At 47.4% G+C, this 22708-nt stretch overlaps 1 protein-coding gene across 1 annotated transcript in view; it reads left to right on the top strand.

The window, feature by feature from the left end:
- Positions 1-22708, top strand: part of SHANK1 (SH3 and multiple ankyrin repeat domains 1) — a 2604687-nt gene that overhangs the window by 1702909 nt on the left and 879070 nt on the right. The window contains exon 15 of the mRNA XM_069605116.1: positions 12808-12890. Within this exon, the coding sequence (XP_069461217.1) occupies positions 12808-12890 (83 nt within the window). The remainder of the gene's footprint in view (positions 1-12807; positions 12891-22708) is intronic.

Here is a 22708-nt window from a genome sequence, read left to right as displayed (position 1 = left end):
CTATCTGGCATTTCTGCTTAATTACAGAATGCAGTGTCAGGCCCTGATCCATAAACACAATGATATAACAACAACATCCCCTTGCACCTCCCACACGGTCCCTAGACTGGAGTTAGTTGTCAGATCTGGCACATTTAGTAAGGCACTTTGCTCCTCTGTCGTCTTTATTCAAATATCTGTGCCTGTGATGCGCTCCCACATTGCACACGCTTTGTACATGAACATGAATAAACCTTGATCATGTGGGATAGCTCCCTCCTGCGCACCATGCTTTGTTTTTTCCTAAGACCAAGTTGACAGCTGATCCCTTGCATCGATGATCCTGTTTATGGAAGAGTGTTCCTGTATTACAACACAATCTTCCACATGGTGATCAAAATGCAGTTTGCAAAAAATACAATTTCAGGTTTACGCTCTTATACCTTTAATAGAAAATGCCGTAGGCTGTCCTAATTTGTACATATTTTGATAACATTGTGGCTTAGAACTGGTACCAGTTGTATAGCTGTGTAACATTGGCCACACTGATTCAAATTCTGTTACAATTACAAAATTGTATCCTTCTGGACTAATAACAATGAGGGCTTCATGTGTGTGGTAAAAATATTGTAGGTGCACTTCATGGGGGGGGGGGCTGTTTTCTTCACAGGGAAAGGTCTACTTCCCTCCACTAACTCCTCCATCCCTCCAACACACCGTCCCTCCCACCACTCCAACTCTGACCTACCTCACCTCACCATCTCCCCACCTCCCACCAAAACCCAGCATGCCATCAGCAGGCCCAACCTGCTCACACCCCCCTCAAACTCCCCTGAGTCAAACCAGTTTTGCTCTCCACCAGCTTCGCCCACACACACACACACAATATCCACGCACCCTCCATCTCAACACATCCGCTTCTACTCCCTTCCCTTCTGTCAGCATGGCATGACTTGCTCTGTCCAGAACTATCACCTCATCCCTCTTCCCCTTTGGCGCCCCTACCCTCTCTCTCACACCTCCTGCGCCAAACCGGTCTAAACTCAAAAAATAATGACCAGCCCACACCCTTGACTCTTTATGGTTCTCCTAGCCTACATCAATCCTCTGTCCCATCCACCCATAGCCCGGCTGTCAGGAACTCCCCGCTATCAACTCCCAGATTGTCCCTCTTCTCACACGACCTCTCACCTACCACCTCTACATCTTCACATCTCTCAAACCTGCAGCCAATCCATCACCTGGCCGGTACCCACCCACCACACCAATACCACTCTCCGCCCACCCACCCTCCTTCCTTTCCCCTACCTCCATTGCATGCAAAGTGGCCACTGCACGATCTCTCTTCCCGCTCTAACCAAACTCCTCTCCCCCCCTCAAACAGCACCCCTGACTATTCAGACTGTTCCGGCCTCTCCCAGCACCTAGCCGCCTGCTGCTCTGAAATCCCACCCCCCCACCAGCCACCCAGGCCCATCATGACCATCCGGCCACCACCTCCCACCACCAAGTCACCTGCCTCTTATTTGATGCCCGCTCCATTGCCAGAAACCGTCACAGCACCTTTGACCTACTATCCACTGACAACCCCGATCTAATCCTCATCACTGAAACATGGTTCAAAGACGACTTTAAAACAGTCGCATATGAGGCTTTCCCTCCCGACTACACTCTCATCCCCCACAGCAGAGCCACCAGAGGAGGGTGATTAGTCATCCTCCACAAACCCTAGATATTCATCTCACTCACCGAAACCCAGCCATGCACAGCTAACTGCAAATCCCTTCTGATCAGACTCTTACTGCTGCCCACTTTCTCACACAGTTTCCTACTCATCTACAGGCCAACGGGATATGACAGACATTTTGCCAACAATCTCTGTGACTCACTAGCTACCATTCTGATCAACCATCCTTCACTCACCCTACTGTGGGATTTCAATATCTGGTCGACAGCCTAGAATCACTCAACCTCTCTGGGCATACCACTGTCCCACCCACACTGGAGGCCACACCCTTGATGCAATCTTCAGCTACTCTGAACTCGTCTCAGTGTCCAGCCCCAAACCCCTCATCTGGAAAGGCCACTGGGCTATCCGCATACCGACCCCACCACCCATCGTCCGCCCGCTCTCACCAAACAACAACAAATGCTGGAACATGGTCAAGTCCCTACCTGACCCGGCTGCACCCTTGCTACGATCACTCCCAACAACAGACGGACATCTACCTATAGAATCCTTTGACCCTTCGCTCAATGACACACACTTCTCCCTCTCACCCACTCACGCCCCACCCGCTCTTGCAAAGAACCAATTCCCAAATGGTTCACAGCCCACCTGAAGACGGTCAAATGCCGCAACCGTTCTCTCGAGTGCAAATGGCGACCTTCAAACCCCCTCCTTAGCAAATCCCTGTTCACCCACCATCACTGTAACTACAGATCTGAGATCTGGCAGGCCAAAACAAAACTGCTATAATAAAAGAAACCTAAACTGCAGCAGCAGTAGAAAAGTGCTCCACAGGATCATCTCAGAATTCGTGAAACCCACTTGCACCACAGCCCCTACCACGCCCACGCAAGCGCTCTGCAACTACCTCTCCCATCACTTCTACAGAACAGCACTGGACAGGACAGCCACCCTTAATGCCAAACTCTCTAACCTCTCCCCCTGCCCAACCGGTCAAGATCCCACCCCCACCGCAGTGCTGACTTTCAACTCCTTCAAACCGATCTCGAGCAAGGAATTCCTCAAACTACTATCCAGCAGCAGCCCCTCCGGGTCTACCTGTCAGGGATGGCACTCTATAAAGAGTGGCACAGGACACCCAGAAAGGGTTTGGGTGGTTGTGCCAAAAATAAGTGGACAGATAAGTACACACACAGCAGAAAGGAAAGAGAACGAAGAGTAGGCAAGAGTAGTAAGGGGAAAGGTACAGAATGAATTCCCTCTTGGGGTGTATGCAGATATAGGAAAAAGAGTATTCCATGAACCTTAGGAAATACTCTAGCCTTCTGCACAGTTTGCTATAACAGAGGCCCACGCTGTTTGCTCATGGCTTGGAACAGCAGCTATGGGTGTCTGTAATGTAGAAACGAGACAAGGGAAGGGGCAGAGGTTGACTGATGGGAACCAACAGACAAGCTCTGTACAAAAGGGTCTACAAACAGTACAAGAGAAGATACTTACAGACAAATCCAGGAAAGGAGGTTGATAGCAAACTAGCAGAAGGAAAATTAAGGGAAAGTCGTGTAACAGGATAGGATAGCAGAGGACAGTAAGGAACAAGGTTGAGAGCTCAGAGGAGCAGGAAAGCAATGAGCAAGCCCACAGGAGCAGGGCTGTAAGGTAGAGAGCCCAGGGGAAAAGGGCTTAGGGCAGCAGAGTAAAGTAGGCTGCACGGTAAGGAACCCAGAAGGGCCGGGCAGCAAGGAGTGGGCCCTGAGGGGCAGGGCCGCTGACCGTAAAAGGTTGCAGAGGACTGTAGAGGGCTGCTAGGCTGAGAACCCAGCGGAAAAAGGTATGTAGTAGGCAGCGGAGCGTGATAAGCTGCAAAGTAGGAAGCCCAGAGGACAAGGGCTGTAGGCAGCCGGAGTGAGGCAGGCTGCAGAGCAGGAAGCCCAGAGGACAAGGGCTGAGGCTGGAAGACAGCAGAGCGTGATCAGCTGCAATGTAGAGAGCCCGGCAGGGCAAGGGCGGAGGCTGGAAGGCAGCAGAGCGTGATCGGCTGCAATGTGGCGAGCCCGGCAGGGCAAGGGCGGAGGCTGGAAGGCAGCAGAGCATGATCGGCTGCAATGTGGAGAGCCCGGCAGGGCAAGGGCGGAGGCTGGAAGGCAGCAGAGCGTGATCGGCTGCAATGTGGAGAGTCCGGCAGGGCAAGGGCGGAGGCTGGAAGGTAGCAGAGCGTGATCGGCTGCAATGTGGAGAGCCCGGCAGGGCAAGGGCGGAGGCTGGAAGGCAGCAGAGCGTGATCGGCTGCAATGTGGAGAGCCCGGCAGGGCAAGGGCAGAGGCTGGAAGGCAGCAGAGCGTGATCGGCTGCAATGTGGAGAGCCCGGCAGGGCAAGGGCGGAGGCTGGAAGGCAGCAGAGCGTGATCGGCTGCAATGTGGAGAGCCCGGCAGGGCAAGGGCGGAGGCTGGAAGGCAGCAGGGTGTAGCAGGCTGCAAGGCAGGACGCCCAGAGGAGCTGGACTGAGGCAGGGAGCCCAGAAGGCTAGGGCTGTAGGCAGCAGGGTGTAGCAAGCTGCAAGGCAGGGTCCAAGCAGGAGTGATGGTAAACAGCATACAAAGATCCGTAGAAAGACACGAAAGGTGGAGGAAGGTCTCTCACTGCAAGAGGCTGAGCCACTGCAGGCAGCAGCCTTTTATACTGCCTAGCCCAGCACAGAGGCAGGCTAAATGGTTGCACCTGGCTAAGCACACCTGCAGACAATCGGCCACCTCCCTCTCTGTTCCTGAGCTGGTGGAAGCAGAGCCAATCCCTAGGGCTTCTGGGGGGTGTAGTTCCTTTAATGACCAATAGGAACAGCCAGGAATCAATGCTTATAGCCAAGTGCATTGTGGTATGCGTACTTTGTTGGAAAAAATAATAAAGCACCAAAGTCTCGCAAATGTGAAATAAAGTCCCCAAAGTAAATATAGATTGATCCAAGAGTCTGTTGTAAATAAATGATAAACAAATAGTCCATATTGAGCGCAAATGGAAGCGCCCATGGCGCAGGCATGACAGTATGCCCCTCTCCAGGCCCCTCTCCAGGCTCCCTGAAGACAGACCTACAAGAAGAATGTCTGTCACACCATACAAGAGTCTTAATCCAAAAAGGCACATCATGAAGCACCAGAAACGGTTTAAGGTTGCAAGGTGAGAGTCTTGAATGACGGAGACAGTACAAATGTTCTGAACTTTAGATGTAGAAATCAGAAAAGACGAAGTCTTTGGAACACAAACCCCAACTGTGTGTGCATGAAGAGAGGAACTGCGAAAAACTGCTGCAGGCTCCATGATAGATTTTGCTTTGACGGGCAACAGTATGATGCTGGAAGGTGGAGACATAGGTACAGCAGAGTTGGTAGCTTTAGGAAGGTTTTCCAAGACATCCGGAGCAGCCATGACAACGTTAGGGTTAGCCGCAGAGAGCTCAGGAGTCACAGCGGCGGGTACCCCATGATTAGTAGACAGTTCAGAGGTTACAGCAGCAGTGAGATCTTGAATGGCTGTAGAGAGTATCGAGGCTGTAGCAACTGGGTGTGTGGGTGCCATGAGAGAACCAGCGGGCTGGAACGCACCTGAGACTGGTAGAGTGGAGACTGGCAGTCTTAGTGCTATAGATACAGCAGCAGGAAAAACTGGAGGAGTAGTCTTAACAGGGAAACCCTTTGCTGACTTTGCAACAGTTAGCATGGTGGATGTAGGATCAGGAAGAGAAGGTGCTGCGGGATCAGGTTGTGTAGCAGAGGATTCTGCTGCAGCTAGCACAGCTGCGAAGGAAGTAGAAATCTGGGCATTGGGAGCATCAGAATTAGCAGTAGCTTCAGGAATCACAGTAGCTATAGCAACCTCAAGATTTGCAGCAGGGACTTCAGGAGACTCAAATGTGGCAGGGAGTTTAGGAGCCACAGCATCAGGAAGATCATGAATTGCAGTTGGAAGTACGGGTGCTGTAGCAGCTCCAGACAGTTACACTTTGGCAAGCCCCGCTTGCCAACTCAGCATGCTCAGTGTGATCTGCGCCAGTCTCCTCAGCTGACGTTGTCATTCCAGAAGAGGTTGTAAGTGTGAGTACTGGACAATAGGCAAGGGTGAGGGCGGAACCATCCTTTGACTCAGAGGGATTTCCAATCAGAAGACCACCCTTGTTTTGTGGTGTAATGGCTGTGTGAGTGATTTGACCCACCGGAGGAGTTAATTCTTTTCTGTCAGTACAACAACCTGAGTTTCTGTGGCTGGAAGGTGAAAGAGCTGTGTCAGTCTTTAGAAGGGATACATATGCTATATTTAGGTCTTCCATCTGCTTGGTATAAGTCTGTATACTTTTCTGCGTGGCAATTCCAGGCCTTATCATGTCGATCTCTAAAGATAAGATGTCAGGTGTTGGACATAGTGTCAGATGGTCTGGTGACTTGTGTCCCTTCATAAGATTCTTATAATGCAAATAAACAAAGTCATCATAGAGGTCTTCGGTCTTTCTTTTAAGGCGTAGGAGTTGTTCGTGTAGCAGGTAAGTATCATTAGTTTGATCTAAAGCTTCAGAAGCTGGTGTGGCAGAAAATTCGGTTGTAGCAATGGGAAGACTGACCTTAGGGTTATTGTGGTTAGTAGATACTGTGGAAGCATTAAGACAACCGGTGGTTAGTATAGGTCTTTTGTCCCCAGGACCAGATGCACAAACCTCAGGATAATGACTGCCTTGTCCTGTCAAATAAGGGTTTCCAGCATTCTGGGGAGCTTGCCAAGCTGATCTTGCGCATATCACTCTGGCAACAGCGTATTCTGGTTTAGAGTCTCCCACAATGAGTGCTATATCCTTGGCTGTTGCGGTGTTAGAAGGCTTGTCAGAAGACGCAGGAGTGTTTTTCACTGTTTGGTTTAACAAGATCTGTAAGAATTAATTATCTTGCTGTAGCTCTGCAACAGATAAGGACTGCGGATCATAGTCGCAAATGTCATAATAATTGTACATGGAAGAAGGGTCAGCTAGCCAGTGAGTATAGTACCGTGCTTGTAAATCTTTGTTTACTAAGGCGAGACTGTCCTTGAGACTAAGGTTCTTGTTTGCTGTCTTTAGGGAAAGTATAGATTTTTGCAAAGGTTTCTTTACCCGAAAGGAAAGCATCCTTGGTCTGTGTGTGCCTTTCCTGCCTATGGAACAAGACATTTTTGGCTCTTGCATTCTGTCAGGGATGGCACTCTATAAAGAGTGGCACAGGACACCCAGAAAGGGTTTGGGTGGTTGTGCCAAAAATAAGTGGACAGATAAGTACACACACAGCAGAAAGGAAAGAGAACGAAGAGTAGGCAAGAGTAGTAAGGGGAAAGGTACAGAATGAATTCCCTCTTGGGGTGTATGCAGATATAGGAAAAAGAGTATTCCATGAACCTTAGGAAATACTCTAGCCTTCTGCACAGTCTGCTATAACAGAGGCCCACGCTGTTTGCTCATGGCTTGGAATAGCAGCTATGGGTGTCTGTAATGTAGAAACGAGACAAGGGAAGGGGCAGAGGTTGACTGATGGGAACCAACAGACAAGCTCTGTACAAAAGGGTCTACAAACAGTACAAGAGAAGATACTTACAGACAAATCCAGGAAAGGAGGTTGATAGCAAACTAGCAGAAGGAAAATGAAGGGAAAGTCGTGTAACAGGATAGGATAGCAGAGGACAGTAAGGAACAAGGTTGAGAGCTCAGAGGAGCAGGAAAGCAATGAGCAAGCGCACAGGAGCAGGGCTGTAAGGTAGAGAGCCCAGAGGAAAAGGGCTTAGAGCAGCAGAGTAAAGCAGGCTGCACGGCAAGGAACCCAGAAGGGCCGGGCAGCAAGGAGTGGGCCCTGAGGGGCAGGGTCGCTGACCGTAAAAGGTTGCAGAGGACTGTAGAGGGCTGCTAGGCCGAGAACCCAGCGGAAAAAGGTAGGTAGTAGGCAGCGGAGCGTGATAAGCTGCAAAGTAGGAAGCCCAGAGGACAAGGGCTGTAGGCAGTCGGAGTGAGGCAGGCTGCAGAGCAGGAAGCCCAGAGGACAAGGGCTGAGGCTGGAAGACAGCAGAGCGTGATCAGCTGCAATGTAGAGAGCCCGGCAGGGCAAGGGCGGAGGCTGGAAGGCAGCAGAGCGTGATCGGCTGCAATGTGGCGAGCCCGGCAGGGCAAGGGCGGAGGCTGGAAGGCAGCAGAGCGTGATCGGCTGCAATGTGGAGAGCCCGGCAGGGCAAGGGCGGAGGCTGGAAGGCAGCAGAGCGTGATCGTCTGCAATGTGGAGAGCCCGGCAGGGCAAGGGCGGAGGCTGGAAGGCAGCAGAGCGTGATCGGCTGCAATGTGGAGAGACCGGCAGGGCAAGGGCGGAGGCTGGAAGGCAGCAGAGCTTGATCGGCTGCAATGTGGAGAGCCCGGCAGGGCAAGGGCGGAGGCTGGAAGGCAGCAGAGCGTGATCGGCTGCAATGTGGAGAGCCCGGCAGGGCAAGGGCGGTGGCTGGAAGGCAGCAGGGTGTAGCAGGCTGCAAGGCAGGACGCCCAGAGGAGCTGGACTGAGGCAGGGAGCCCAGAAGGCTAGGGCTGTAGGCAGCAGGGTGTAGCAAGCTGCAAGGCAGGGTCCAAGCAGGAGTGATGGTAAACAGCATACAAAGATCCGTAGAAAGACACAAAAGGTGGAGGAAGGTCTCTCACTGCAAGAGGCTGAGCCACTGCAGGCAGCAGCCTTTTATACTGCCTAGCCCAGCACAGAGGCAGGCTAAATGGTTGCACCTGGCTAAGCACACCTGCAGACAATCGGCCACCTCCCTCTCTGTCCCTGAGCTGGTGGAAGCAGAGCCAATCCCTAGGGCTTCTGGGGGGTGTAGTTCCTTTGATGACCAATAGGAACAGCCAGGAATCGATGCTTATAGCCAAGTGCATTGTGGTATGCGTAGTTTGTTGGAAAAAATAATAAAGCACCAAAGTCTCGCAAATGGGAAATAAAGTCCCCAAAGTAAATATAGATTGATCCAAGAGTCTGTTGTAAATAAATGATAAACAAATAGTCCATATTGAGCGCAAATGGAAGCACCCATGGCGCAGGCATGACACTACCCTTTGACTGTTGCCCCGCCTGCCTCCTCAAAGAAATCTTCACCTGCGCAGTAGAACAGGCTAGGTCCATACTCAATGACTCCTTCCCCTTGTCTTGTTTCCCAGATCCCTTCAAAATAGTGCACGTGAAATCCCTTCTGAAAAAGGCAGGCCTCAACCCCCTCCAGCCATCCAGTTACAGGCCCATCTCCAACACCAGATTCCAGGAGAAACTCATCGACCGTACTGCCTACTCTCAGCTCAACCTTTTTGCCAAATCCAACAACCTACTAGACCCCGCTGAGTCGGGCTTCCTGCCTTGCCACGAAACTGAAACTACACTGATCTCGATGTGGGGCGACCTTGAGTCACTGCAGACTATGAAGGATGCGCCGCTCTGGTTCTCCTTCATCTCTCTACTGCCTTTGACACCATTAATAACTCAATCCTCCTCGACCTGCTCAACTCCTTTGGAATCTGAGACTTGGCACAACAACTGGATTGCCTCATTCTTTAACAATAGTAAACAAATCACTATCCTTCCCCCTTTTACCTATTCAGCTTGCCCAGTGAACACAGGAGTACCGCAGGGTGTTTGCCTCTCCTCGCTCCTTTTAAACCTCTACCTGATCCCGCTGCCAGATATCATCCGCTCGCACAAGCTCACCTGCTACAGTTATCCTGAGAATCCCCAAGACAAGCTCTGATCACCCCCCCCACCCGACCTAATAGCTTGCCGCTTGCCTCAGTGATATAGACCAATGCATGACTAGAAACCACCTCCTTCTCACCTCAGGGAAAACAGAGATCATGGTATGTGGCAACACAGCTCTACACCTGCAACCACTCCCATGGCCTCCCCCCCTCAGCATCCCCCACCCCACCACCTCCAACACAGTCAAAAACCTTGGCTCGACATTGAACTTGGGCCTAACCCTGTCCCACCAGATCAGTAATGTATCCAAATGCTGTCACTACCACCTCATGCGGTTGAGACGCATCTTCCCTTTCTCTCCTTCCCCAACAGAAAGACTACTATTATGTCAATTGTCATGTCCAAACTGGGCTATGCAAACTCCATGTACTTGGGTGCTCTGGCATACCAACTGAACAAACTCCAAAAAATCCAAATTGCAGCTGCTAAACTCCTCCTTGCACTGGGACGAAGAGACCACATCTCAGCTGCTCTTCGCACCCTCCACTGGCTACAATCCAGTGTATCACCCACTGAGCAGTGCACTAGCCTGGTCCGACATACCTCCAAGAGAAGACTATGTGCTACCACCCAACACGCACCCTAAGGTCAAGCACAGCCCTCCTACTAATGATCCCAGCCTCCAATTAAGCCTGACTCGGGGGGGGGGGGGTCAGTCTACTCGACCTTGGCACCAACTCTATGAAATTCTCTACCTCCCTGTATTTGACACAACCAGGATTACATGGCCTTCTGTAAAGCGGTAAAAAGATGGCCCATCCGAAATCAGTGAATGGGTCCACCCATGGCCATAAAGCCATCTCCCAATGACCAAAGTCCTCTTTGAATCAGCACTAACCTGCAAGACAACAAGAGAGCCATAGAACCAATTAATGATTATTACCTAATAAATTACCTAACACCAAAAAAGCAGGAACAGTCAGGACACAGAAGTCGGCCTACAGACCAAAGGACTTGTGGCCTCTGCAGCTACAAGGCGCACACACCTAGTTCAACTGCCAAAGCATAACGGGTACTCTATGATCAATAGAGGCCCTGTCTACCTAGGAACAAGAGGCTTCAACCTTTCACCAGCGGAACAAAAGTAACTATGCTTGGCTAAACTCTCTGGAGAATCATACAATAACCCAAGAAGTACCCAGCAACCCAGCTTAAAATTCCTCCAAAGACCTGGCAAATGGGCCCTCCGAGTAAGACTACAGAGCGTCTGGAAAAGACGGCCTGACTGAGATAACACATAATACACCACCTACCAGCTTACCTCTCTCTGTAATCCACTGCCACGAACCACCACGGCAGACACAGAGCTCCAAAAGCATCCCATATAAGGGGGGCCACCCACCGATAACTGCAGATCCTCATTCCTACTGATATACTCACTCTCCACTTTACTCAACAAACAATATAACGCAGCCACCCCTCGATCAATTCAGCCCAGCTGCACACATACCTACATCGCTCATGGAACACCTCAACAGCTTGGTACTGCAGCTATACCCCACGAAAAAATAGGGCCTCATTACAAGGCTGGCAGTAGCCGTGCCGTTAAAAACGGCATGGCTTCTGCCGGAGTTGCATTTATTCCGGCACCCGCAAATGGGTAAGAACCAGGTCATGCCAAACTCGGTGGACCCGGTAATTGCCCATTTGCGGGTGCCAGAATCAAGGGCCTCCCGATCCCCATTCGGCCCAATAGGGCCGAATGGGGACGGGGACGTCAGATGCACCGGCATATTCAGAGTTGTGCCGGTGCATCCGACATACTGTGCTTGTGTGTGCCGTTACACCTGCCAGGAAAAACCTGGCGGGTGAGACGGCACCCGCAAGCAGAGCTGATAGTATGGCGGTCCGGGAACTACGGTACTGTCATGCTTACCGGTACCGTATTTTCCAGGCCGCTATGCTCGTAATGAGGCCCATAATCTTTTACACATGCCCCACAGCAGCCAGACTCACAGACCACCCTCCTTGCTGCGCAAATTACACTGATCTCTCACATCCACTGCACCACACTTGGCATTAGAATGCAGCCAACCCGTGCAAACCACTCTGGCTTCTCACATACCAAGTGCACCCAAGCACTAAATGCTACACTACTCTCTCAACTGATACGGACCACTGTCCCCAAGGGCGTTCAACCCACAGTGCTTTGCGATCATACCATTGGTACATAAGGCGCTATAAAAATGCACTATAACATAACATAACAATGTATACATTTTGATACATTTTCAAAAGAGTTATTCAAAATGAATATATCATAGCCATTAATCTACATTCGCAACTCAGGTGAAATAAGTGCCTTGTTTGGAAATGAGGGGACCTGTGGTATTTGGAAAGCCAATACAGACTGACATCTAAATGCATATTGTATTTTGACCGGAAGAATGGGAAACTTATCATTGCGTAGGTGTGCCTAGGTCTTGCGCTGCTACATTCCACACTTTTGGCAAAATGTAATGCACAATGCAAATAATCAGTTCAAAGAAGGAATTGAGATAACTTGAATTGATTACTTATAATCGAGGCACTGTGAATCAAATCCCTTAGGTGCCTGTGATATTTGTTGTTATTGGCAAAGGAGTGGTTGCACACTTTAGTGGTGTTAATATTGCCACAACAAAATGGGTGATTTTCAGGAATGTTTTATTGTGTTCCTTAACATAAGATTATGATGAGGCCCATCATCTATTTTGTTATTTCTTTCAAAAACACATCAAAATCAAAAGATCTGCCAACTGGAGAATGAGCAGAGGAATTTGGAGCAGATTTCTCAAAAAGTGTGTTAGTGGATCCTAAAATGCGAGTTGATATGGGATGATGGCAGTTATTTTTTTCAGAGCAGCTTGACATTACCTGGAAAGTCTGTATTTCACAGCTGCTTGGTCTCACGTTGGTGTGACATCTTAACCTATATTTGGTGGAGTTTCATTGGGAAGAAAGTTTGCTCTGGACTGGAATGCAGTGCGCGTACTAGTTTTAAGAATGGAGTGCTTTTTCAAACTATACTTGATTCAGAAAGACCTATCAAGAAATTGGGGAGTTCTCGTGTCATTGTTATCGCTAAAGGACTAGCAGGGGCGGAGCAGATTCAGTTAGATGTCAGGTGTCAGATAAGCCTCTTGTGTGACTGAGTGTGCTACAGCCCTACCAGCCAATTACAAGTGATTGTGTTCAGCAAATCTACCAATTTACCATAAAGTCATCTACCTCAAGGCTGTAATACTGGTTGAGATTGCCTTATTCGGTAGCTTCAGTGTGTGGTTTGTCATGGTTGTTTGCATCCGGCCCACTCTCTGTGCTGATTTATTGTACAACAAAAACGCTTCGCTAATCTGTCTCCTTCCCCTCTCATGCAGTGACTACATTATCAAGGAGAAGACAGTGCTGCTACAGAAGAAGGACAGTGAGGGATTCGGGTTTGTGCTGAGAGGAGCTAAGGGTGAGAATATCACTTCTTCTGATACTTACAAAATCTCACTGGTGTCCTGTTGCTCTGCCAGGTGGAAGGATGTGTGCATGCTGGCATCAGAGTGGGATGAGTTGTGATGAATTCATGCTGTACCATGCAGGTTTGTACAGGCTTCAATGATAGAGATCGGATGAGCACATGAGAGTGACAGAAGCACTTAACCATGTCTCTACTATGAAATCGAGAGGGCTTCAGCACTAAAAGCTACCTTTGCCCCACCCTTCGAATACCAGTAATACAATGAATCAGAGCTGTGTTCATACAGGAAGCTTTTTGAGATATGAGTTTTCCGACAAAATGTTGACCTCAAGAAGGCATCATCTTTCTTTGCCCTTCTTATTTCAGCCCCAGGTTGGCCAAGTACAGAGCTTTCAAAACATGGCACATCCACAAGGCAGACTGCAGTTTTTGAGGTTATATGTTTCTAATGGCACCCTTCCGCCCACAGATTAATTATCTTACAAATGGATTCTCCAGTGTCAGTCTGGCCTTGCAAATTTGTTCAGCTATCAGAGAATGCTGTGCTGCTCTGTGACAGCTTCAGATATGACCTTATGGGTGCTGCATATGGAGCAGACTGCACCACGTGACCTCAGTTCCTTTTTTCCCCCACATGCTCAGCATGTTGCTTTGGAAGACCACTGTTATCTACTAGTGAATTCTTACTGCATCATGCCTTATCCCCAAAGGACTTCAGGCTTTAAGCGCTGCAGTGACCGTGGGAGGCCAATGACCATGACTGATCTGCATGATGTGTGCCTTTTGTTTCAGCGGGTGGACCATGACACACAGAACTATGTTACTTGCCAATTCATGAACCTCAAGGTGATGTAGGAGTGTTGTACAAATTATTATTATTATTAGGGTATAACGCAGACTTAGCTCTGGGAAGCAACAGAGTGCTTTACAATCATGGGGGGAGAATAAAGTTAGGGAGCATAGAAACAAGGGAGTGGGGTTCTATCAACAGGGGAGGGAGGGAAATAGTCAGAAATTGATCTACAAGTAACCAGGGGAGGAGACAGTGGGGATCAGATCACCCAGTCTCAGGTAAAGTGGGGTGTGGACGGTGTATTTATTTTTTTGCATTTTTTTATTTTTTTAGGTGTGTGGACCTAAGTGTTAGGGAAGAGCGATTCCTTGAAGAGGAGAGTCTTGAGCTCCTTCCTGAACTGTTGTAGTGGGGGGGCAAGGTGGATGTTGATGGGGAGGAGGTTCCAGAGTCGTGGGCCATAAACAGAGAAGGCCTGTCTTCTGTTTTCTTCCTTCCTGCACCGGTGGAGTTCAAGTCTGCACATGTCTTTACTTCTGGTGGATCATAGGCCTCCAGAGTTGCAGAGTGTCTCAGTAAGGTAGCTTTGGGACTTCAGGTTGATAGCCTTATTTATGATGCAGCTGGATTTGAAAATGATACAGGTTTGCATTGGGAGCCAATGCAGTTTGATGAGAGTCGGGGTGATGTGGTCAAAACCTTTCCACTGCACTTCAGTAGGGTAGCAAGCTGATACCTTCAAAGTCCTTGGATTCTGATCCTTCTAAGAAGTCCAGTGTACATAGGAAGGCCCAAAAGAGACTGGATTTCCTGCAAAGGAACAGAAGAAGAAAAAAGAGATCATTGCAAGAAATCCTGCTCTTCCACCTACTCCTCTAAGCAGAACTTTTCTTTGTCTTCCTGCAGAAATCAACACCAGCACTTCTATTCTAAATTTGATGACACCTAGAAAAAATCACCATCAGGTAAGCAGGGATGGTTCCTCAGCAGCTCCACCAGTCTGGAGAAGTGGGAGGAATTCAGAGGTCAGATGCTAGACATCATCACCATAGCCCTGGCGCCCTCACCTTCAGTCTCAGTGCCAGGAATAGAGCTAGGACCCACTACATTTTATGAGGCCGGCAGAGGCACTGCATCATCCCACAACTGCCCACCTGTGACACAGTCCCTATTGAGGAGACTCCTCTGCTCCAGTTCCATTAGGCTCCGACTTCAGGCCCTCACACATGTTTCCATGGTTCCAGCAATGGGGCTGCTCAGCACTGATACTTTGTTGGACTTCCAGATTCTAATGTTAAATGGATTGTGTCCTCGCACGTAGTCCTCATCTATGATATCTTTGTTTCCAGCTTTAGTTGCTTTGGAAAAAATGTCACTCAGCAGAGGGCGCTGTGCATCGAGACGGTCGACTCGATGTCCTTTGAAGGCTTCCGTCTCGGCTGACGTCATTGTCGAGTACATATACCACGCGCAGCACCCGTTGGCTACAGTTCTATTTTTCTGCGATTGCTTTGAGATTAATGCAGTGCATCAGTTTTCTTCGAAAAAGTGTGAAAATTGCCTTGTCTTCAGCTCTGAAATACTCTGAAGACGGGCTTTAAAAAGTGTCTAAAATGCAGCGCCAAGATATCCATCACTGTCTCGCATAAGATTTGTCTCTGGTGCCTGGGCGTCAAGCATGTTACTGATGACTGTCGATCCTGTCAGTCGATGACAGTTAAGGCCTTTAAGGAGCGCAAGTCTAAACTGAAAGTGGGTAGGATTCCCCCGAATCCCCATCCACTCCTCCTAAATTTGGGTCATAACACGAGTCGAGAGATACAATCCCACTCAAGGAGCAGACACTCCTCGTCGTCATCTAAGAAATCAAAGAGAAGGCACACGTTCTACCTCATCTTCTTCCTCACAAAGGAGCGTATGTCTGCCCGACGAAATCTTCTTCCAAAGAGGAGTGGGAACTCTTTAGGAAGAAAATGTGCAAAATCTTCGAGAAACAGGCCCTTTCCTCCTAAAAGCACAAGAAAAGTGGCCATGCTACCATCGAAGACAAGCATGATGCATAGTAAAACCCAGCATGCCCTCGAGTCCGAGTCATAAGCTTAAGACTACTCGAGAGTCTTTGAGTACTCGACAAAACGAAAAGCTGTTGAAGAAAACATCAAGTCGAGGGTGACACAAGACAAAAGTCAAGCCATCGACGCCACTGACGTCAACACCATCGACTGCATCGACTTTGATACAAAAAACATCAATGCCAATTGTTCATTTGTCAATGTCTTTTGTACAGAAGAGCCAAGAAAATGTTTTTAAACCTTTATCTAAAAAGGATTTCTTCTATATATGAGGGCTATGAAACATATGATGATACCCCTCCATGCGGGTCTCCAACTGGTTACACCTAGTATTGAAAAGAATACTGATATACCTGAATGCTTTATTTCTGAAGAGACCAGAGTCAGGGAGCTACATTCAGACAGCTAGTGGGGTGTACACCTCCCCAGAGCTACATATTGGGAAACCAGACCCAACTGATCATCCAGATGCATCGTACAGAAGTCTGATGACCAGGGTGTTTTAAACAAAATAGCAGCCAAACAAAGCTATTCCTTGGTGACTCCTCACTTTGCTCCAGGTGTTGGTTGTCAAGCAGAGATGTATCCCTAGCAGTGAGGCTGCTACACTGTCAATTAGTAAAGGTAAGTTTGAATAGGAATAATTCTCAAATGCGCCAACATTAGAGTTTCATAAAATGAGGTGAGTCAATTGTTGGAATAATAGGCTGACACTGTATTTTTATTATTAATGAGCTTGTGCTCTATTTGAGGTTTTATTTTTTATTCGCTGGTGTTACTTCACACCAAAGTTCAAATAGATATAAAACAATCCTTATGGTATGTCCAGTTCAATTATTCTCTCTTAGATCATTCTCTCAGATATAAAACAACCCTTATGATATATCCAGTTCAGTTATTCTCTCAACACTTGTTTGCCCATTCAAGTGTGAATGGTTAATCAGGAGAGAAAGAATAACCTTTATAAATGTCAATAATAATAAGCTGAGATGGTTAATTCAAAGATTCCAGTTAGGAAGAATATCAAAAGATGTTTCCTGGTAAGTTCTTTTTAGGCTGTTTAGCTTAGAGTTATTAGTAGAAATAACCTTGATAAGCCAGGTGTTCTGTGTGTTCCTTTCTGGTTTATCAAGGCCATAAGGATTGATTTCAGCCCTCCTGCTCCAGGATTGGATGGTATTGTTGAACCTTTAGGATGCTTACTTTCATGTGCCTATCCATCACAAGCACAGGAAGTACCTGAGGTTCGCTGTTCGCGGTTCTCAATGTCAGTTTCAAGTTTTGCCATTCGGGCTGACCTCCGCCCCAAGGGTTTTCACCAAACTGATGGCGGTGGTGGCAGCGAGTCTCAGGAGAGGGGGTATCCACGTCTAACCCTACCTGGATGATTGGCTGATCAGGGCATGTTCACCCGAACAGGCCCAGGAACATTTCAGTATCACCTGTCACTCCCGCAAAAGAATTAGCTTCTCCCTCAATTTCAAGAAGTCACACATGATACCATCTCCGAGACTCCAGTTGATTGGAGCGGTCCTGGATGCATCCTTGGGAAAAGCCTCGCCTGCCGAGGTGAGGGCTCAACACATTTTGCAGATGGTCACGTAATTTCAGAGTGCCCAGCGTCTTCCGGCCTTGGACTTTTTGAGGTTGCTCGGCCTCATGGAATTCTGCATTTTCTGGTGCCAGAGGCTCACCTGAGAATGCAATCCCTTCAATGGGCTCTCAGGACTCAATGGTCCCAGTTCTCAGGCAGGATGTCAGACCTCCTTCAAGTTCCGAACAGAGACGCACAGGACCTTCTGTGGTGGGCCTGCGAGGACAACATTCTGAAAGGAGAACCTTTTGGCGACCATGTCCGGCGGTAACAGTAGTGACGGACGCCTCACTCACGAGGTGGGGAGCCCACACCAACGATCTGACAATCAGTCGTTGTTGGTCTCCATCTGAGTCCAAACTACACATCTACCTATTGGAGCTGAGGGCAATCAGACTAGTGCTGAAGGCCTTTCTGCTATCTGTTCGAGGAAAGAATGTCCTAATAATGACGGACAACACAGTGGCCATGTACTACCTCAACAAGAGAGGAGGCTTAGGGTCACTATCACTGTACATAGAAGCAATGCAGCTCTGGTTCTGAACAATTCAAGAAGGAATCTCTCTATCAGCACTTCACCTAGACAGAGAGAGAATACAGCAGCGGACGCTCTGAGCAGGCAGAGCACAGTCTCCCACGAGTAGAAACTAGCTCAGGAAGTCCTTCAAGAGATCTTCTCCCTTTGAGTAGCCCCTCAAGTGGAACTGTTTGTGAGCAGTTGCAACCGGAAGTGCGAACTGTTTTGCTGCAGGGAATTTCCTCCAAGAGGAGCTCTAAGGGACGCGTTTTTAGTGGACTGGGAATTTCCACTCTTGTACGCATTTCCTCTGGTCCCTGTAATTCCTCACGTCCTCAGGAGGTTGAGAAACATGGGGAAATCCATGATCCTGATTGCCCCGGATTGGGCCAGGAGGACGTGGTACCTGGACCTTCTGGACATGTCCATCTGCCCTCCAATATGTCTTTCACAAAGAGAGCACCTTCTTTCTCTAGAGAGAGAGAAGGGTCGGGTTCTCCATCCAGAGGTCAAGACACTCAGCCTTCATATATGGCTTGTGAGAGGCTGAGGTAGAAAGATTGAGACCTCCCGGATGACGTAATGGAGATTTTGCTTTCGGCCAGAAGGCCAGCAACTAAATGCCTATACCGCTGCCATTGGAACAAGTTCTGCAGCTGGTGTAGGGAAAAGGATGTGGACCCTTTTCAATGTGATACACCTACAGTGTTATATTTTCTACTACATTAGAGAAATCTGGGGCTCAAGTTTGGAACAATCAAGTGTTATCTAGCACCGCTTTCCATATTCAAGCACACCTCAGAAGAGACATCCCATTTCAAAATACCCTTAATAATTCAATTTCTTAAAGACTCACAAATGTGTTTCTTCCTACACCATTCCAAGTACCAACCTGGGACCTTAGCTTGGTTTTTTGACATGTGCTCCTTTTGACCCACTCCATTCCTGCCCTATAACACTGCTAACTTACAAAACCATTTTGTTAGTAGCGATAACATCAGCCCACAAGGTGAGTGAGTTGCAGGCATGATCCTGTAAACCTCCATTTACAACTTAAGGTTGTCCTTAAGGTCAAACCGAAGATTGTGTCAGATTACCATTTAGCATAGAAGATTGTGTTCCCGGCCTTCTATCCTACACCTCATTCTGGCAAGGAAGAGCAAGGAAGAGCAAGGATTCCATAATTTCGATCCGAGGAGAGCTCTAAGCTTTAAGCTTTTATATTTCGAGGATGGGAAAGTTGCGACAGCACGACCAACTTTTCATTGGATATTCAGGACAAAAACTAGGAATGTCTGTCACTAAGCAGTCCTCATCCAGGTGGATCATACTGACTATTTCGGAGTACTACAGACTAGCTGGGGAAGACCCCCCAGAAGGATTAAGGGCTCATTCCACTAGGGGCACGGCAACTTCCTCTGCCCTTCAGAGGGGATTTCTGATAAACGACATCTGCGAGGCAGCTACCTGGTCCACCTTCCACACGTTCACAAAACGTTACTGTTTGGACACTTTCTAACAATGAAGGAAGATTTGGGAAGGCAGTACTATGTTGCATTCTGGACAAACAATAACTCTAAATTCTTACTCCCTCCTCCAAAAGAAACTAATACTGCTTTGGGAGTCTTTCAAAGATGAGGAATTCCTGGGAGGACACAATCCATTCGAAGAACAAGTTACTTACACCTGGTAACGTTCTTTCGACGGGATGTTCCTTCCACATATTCATCATCGCCCTCCAAAGCTACCCCACTGTAGAATTTCCAAGCTTTGGACCTTGCGCTCCTTTAAGGTCTGATAATTTAAAGATACTTATCAATGCTGTTAATTCTGCATATAGATGGCGCAAAAACAGAACTGAAGCCAACGAGCGCTGCACGTGGTATATGCACTCGCCAATGACATCAGCCGAGACAGAGGCCTTCGAGGGACATCGAGTCGACCAGCTCGATGCTCAGCACCCTCTGCCGAGTGAAAATGTTTGCCGAAGTAGCTAAAGCTGGAAACAAAGATATCATGAGGAATACCTTGGAGGAACATCCAGTCGAAAGAACGTTACCAGGGGTAAGTAACTTGTTCTTCTCTCCAAAATTAGTCACATTTTTGTCAAAGAAGGGGACCCTAAAACCCAGGTTTAGAAAATAGAATAAACCAGTTATGCTTTTATTTTGATAAGATGTTTAGCTCGAAAAGCAGGTATTTATTGAAGGTCATTCAATCTTTTTTGTAAAATTAGCGATTTTTACCATTTGAGTTTTGATATTGAAGGTTGTCTTTCTTTTAATTCTGGAGAATGTTATTGTTTGTCCTCTTCACATAGCCATGAATTTATTAAACTGACAAATAACTGTATTATTCTTGCCACAAAGACTATAACAAAATACATTTGACATACTTGAAAACATTAGTAGATATTTTTTTAAACTTGAATCATATAATGTTATGTATATTTGTTTCAGCACCCGATGAAGACGGCGGGCATTGAAACATGTTGCTCATCATCTATATAAATGATGATGTTGATAAATGTCAAGGCATAGCATTAAGAACTTTTCTGATGCTATCCTGTAATTTACATAAACATCTACTCTGTTGATTTTCAGAAAGCAGTTCACTTTAAAGAGTGCAGACTAGGTCAGGAAAATGTTGCAGCCTTCCTAAAATTAATATGGTGAGACCTTATGAAAAAAAGACAAAGTCTACTCACCAAATAATTGTTGATTGTGCAATTTCTCTACTGGTTTTACCTCAGAGGCGTTGCTTCCCTTTCCTTCAAAACCCCTGGAATGCTGAAGTTATCATCATTTCCCCTCCCCAAGACATCCTTCTGTTGGTGGAAATTCAACAATTAATTTGTGTCGATTATAGAGACTGGGCACACCTCAGAGAAGGATAGATCTGAGACTTATTAATTTGTACTTGTGCAAGGACTATTTGAACATGGTCATCCAGGCCTTTATACTATAGGCCCTCGACCTTGGTGACTGGCAGGTGTCACTTGATGTTTAGGACACCTAGTTTCTCGTTGGGAAAACCCATTTCCAGTTTGCGGTCCTGCCTTTTGGCCTTTTATTATCTACAAGTGCATTCAGCAATCTGCCATCTGTGGTGGCTGCACTTCCCAGAAAGGACTGTATTCATTTCTTTCCCTACCTCGATGATTGTCACACTTTGACCCACTTCCAAGAGCTGGTGTCAACCTACTTGTATCATGCTTGCCATCTGCTGGACAGCTTGGTCTTTCTGAATTTCAAGAAGTCCGAGGTCAAGTGGTCATGTCCCCATACCACTTTGCTTCATCAGGGCTGTTCTGGACAGGCATTCAGGCTGTGCTTTTACTCCCAAAGACCATGTGCTGAACATAATCCATGTGATGAAAATTGTCCAATCCCAGAAATGGGTCCCGACCACCACCTTTCTATGTGTTCTGGATCTCTTGCCTTCTGCATTTTGGTGATGCTAGAGGTGAAATGGCACACCAATTATAGGTCTTGAACAATGTTTCACAGGGCCCCCTATGGTGGGTCACCAGAGACAACTTGCTGAGGGCAATGCCTTTTTGGCATTCCTGTGCCTAAATGACAGTATCCACAGACACCTCCCAGAAAGGTTGGGGTGCTCCCCTAGATGATCTGATGGGGAGTGGCATCTGGTCCCCTGCAGAGGTGAGAGCAGGCATGAACTTCCTGAAACTGCAGACCATCAAGCTATTCCTGTTGCTGCCCTTCCATCTGCACGGGTCAAGTGTTTCCAGATTCTGATACCTAATACCGTGGTCCTGCATTGCCTCAGCAAGACCGGTGGAGTGGGGACACTTCCTCTGTATAAGGATCTAATGCAAGGTTACCAAACATAAGACGTGCAGGTAACATAAGGCCCCATAATCTCCAGGGCCCTCAACACAGAGAGTGCATAGTACAGAGTAGTGTGCTTTGACAGGGAAGCGCAGACAGGGCTCCTTTCTCGCAGTGCTTCAGTTTTTTCAACCTGAGAGAATTACACAGCAACCAATGGCAAATCATCCAGGAGCACTACTGAACATAAAGCAAAAGAATGTCAAATGTTGGGATATTCAAGCAAGGTCAACAGCACAGTGGCAAATGAAAATGTGCCCAATGAAATACATATAAAGAAATAAAAGGTCACCTTCCATTTAATAGCTGTTTTATAATAAGCAACATCTGTATGGTATATGTTTCTGCTGCCACCCTCTAAGAATTCGGCACCTTTTATCAACAGAGAAGACAATTATTCTGAGATCGACAAAATACACAAACATATCCTATAAAACATCACCGGTGACTAGGAAATGATCCCAAGACTGAAACCTGTTCAATTTCTGAAACAAAGATGGTTCTACGATAATTATTAAAATACCAGTTCACACACCTGCTGAATTCTAACACAGTGTTGCAATAGCAGCATATACAAAGAAAGTAAAGTAAGCAAAAACGTAGCAGTACTACCACACAGTGTTCATAACCTAACTGATTATTTTAATGCACAGAAATAAGGGCTGTATTTCAGGCTCCCTTCTTCCCGTATATATATATATATATCTATATATATGCATATGATGTCACTGAACCCTAAGGAAAACAGTGTAAGAACATATGAGAACGGTAAGGTGTATAAATGTAGTACCTTCTCACTTTACTGCTAGTCAAGAACATCACCTAGTGTACATATCTCACTAAACTAAAAAAGAGGGTGCCAGACTTGTGATGTCAGTGATGTCATCTATGACATTTGTGATGTCATCTTTGGGTTAGTCCTTGCAGTGCACATGGTAGCGCGAGTTATGGTTTCGTAGTGTACCATAACTTGCAAATT

Source organism: Ambystoma mexicanum, chromosome 1p, assembly GCF_040938575.1.
Source record: "Ambystoma mexicanum isolate Mex_15411 chromosome 1p, UKY_AmexF1_1, whole genome shotgun sequence".
Classification (NCBI taxonomy): domain Eukaryota; kingdom Metazoa; phylum Chordata; class Amphibia; order Caudata; family Ambystomatidae; genus Ambystoma; species Ambystoma mexicanum.
Note: the sequence above shows the minus strand (reverse complement) of the source record. Positions and strands in the feature narration are given on the sequence as shown.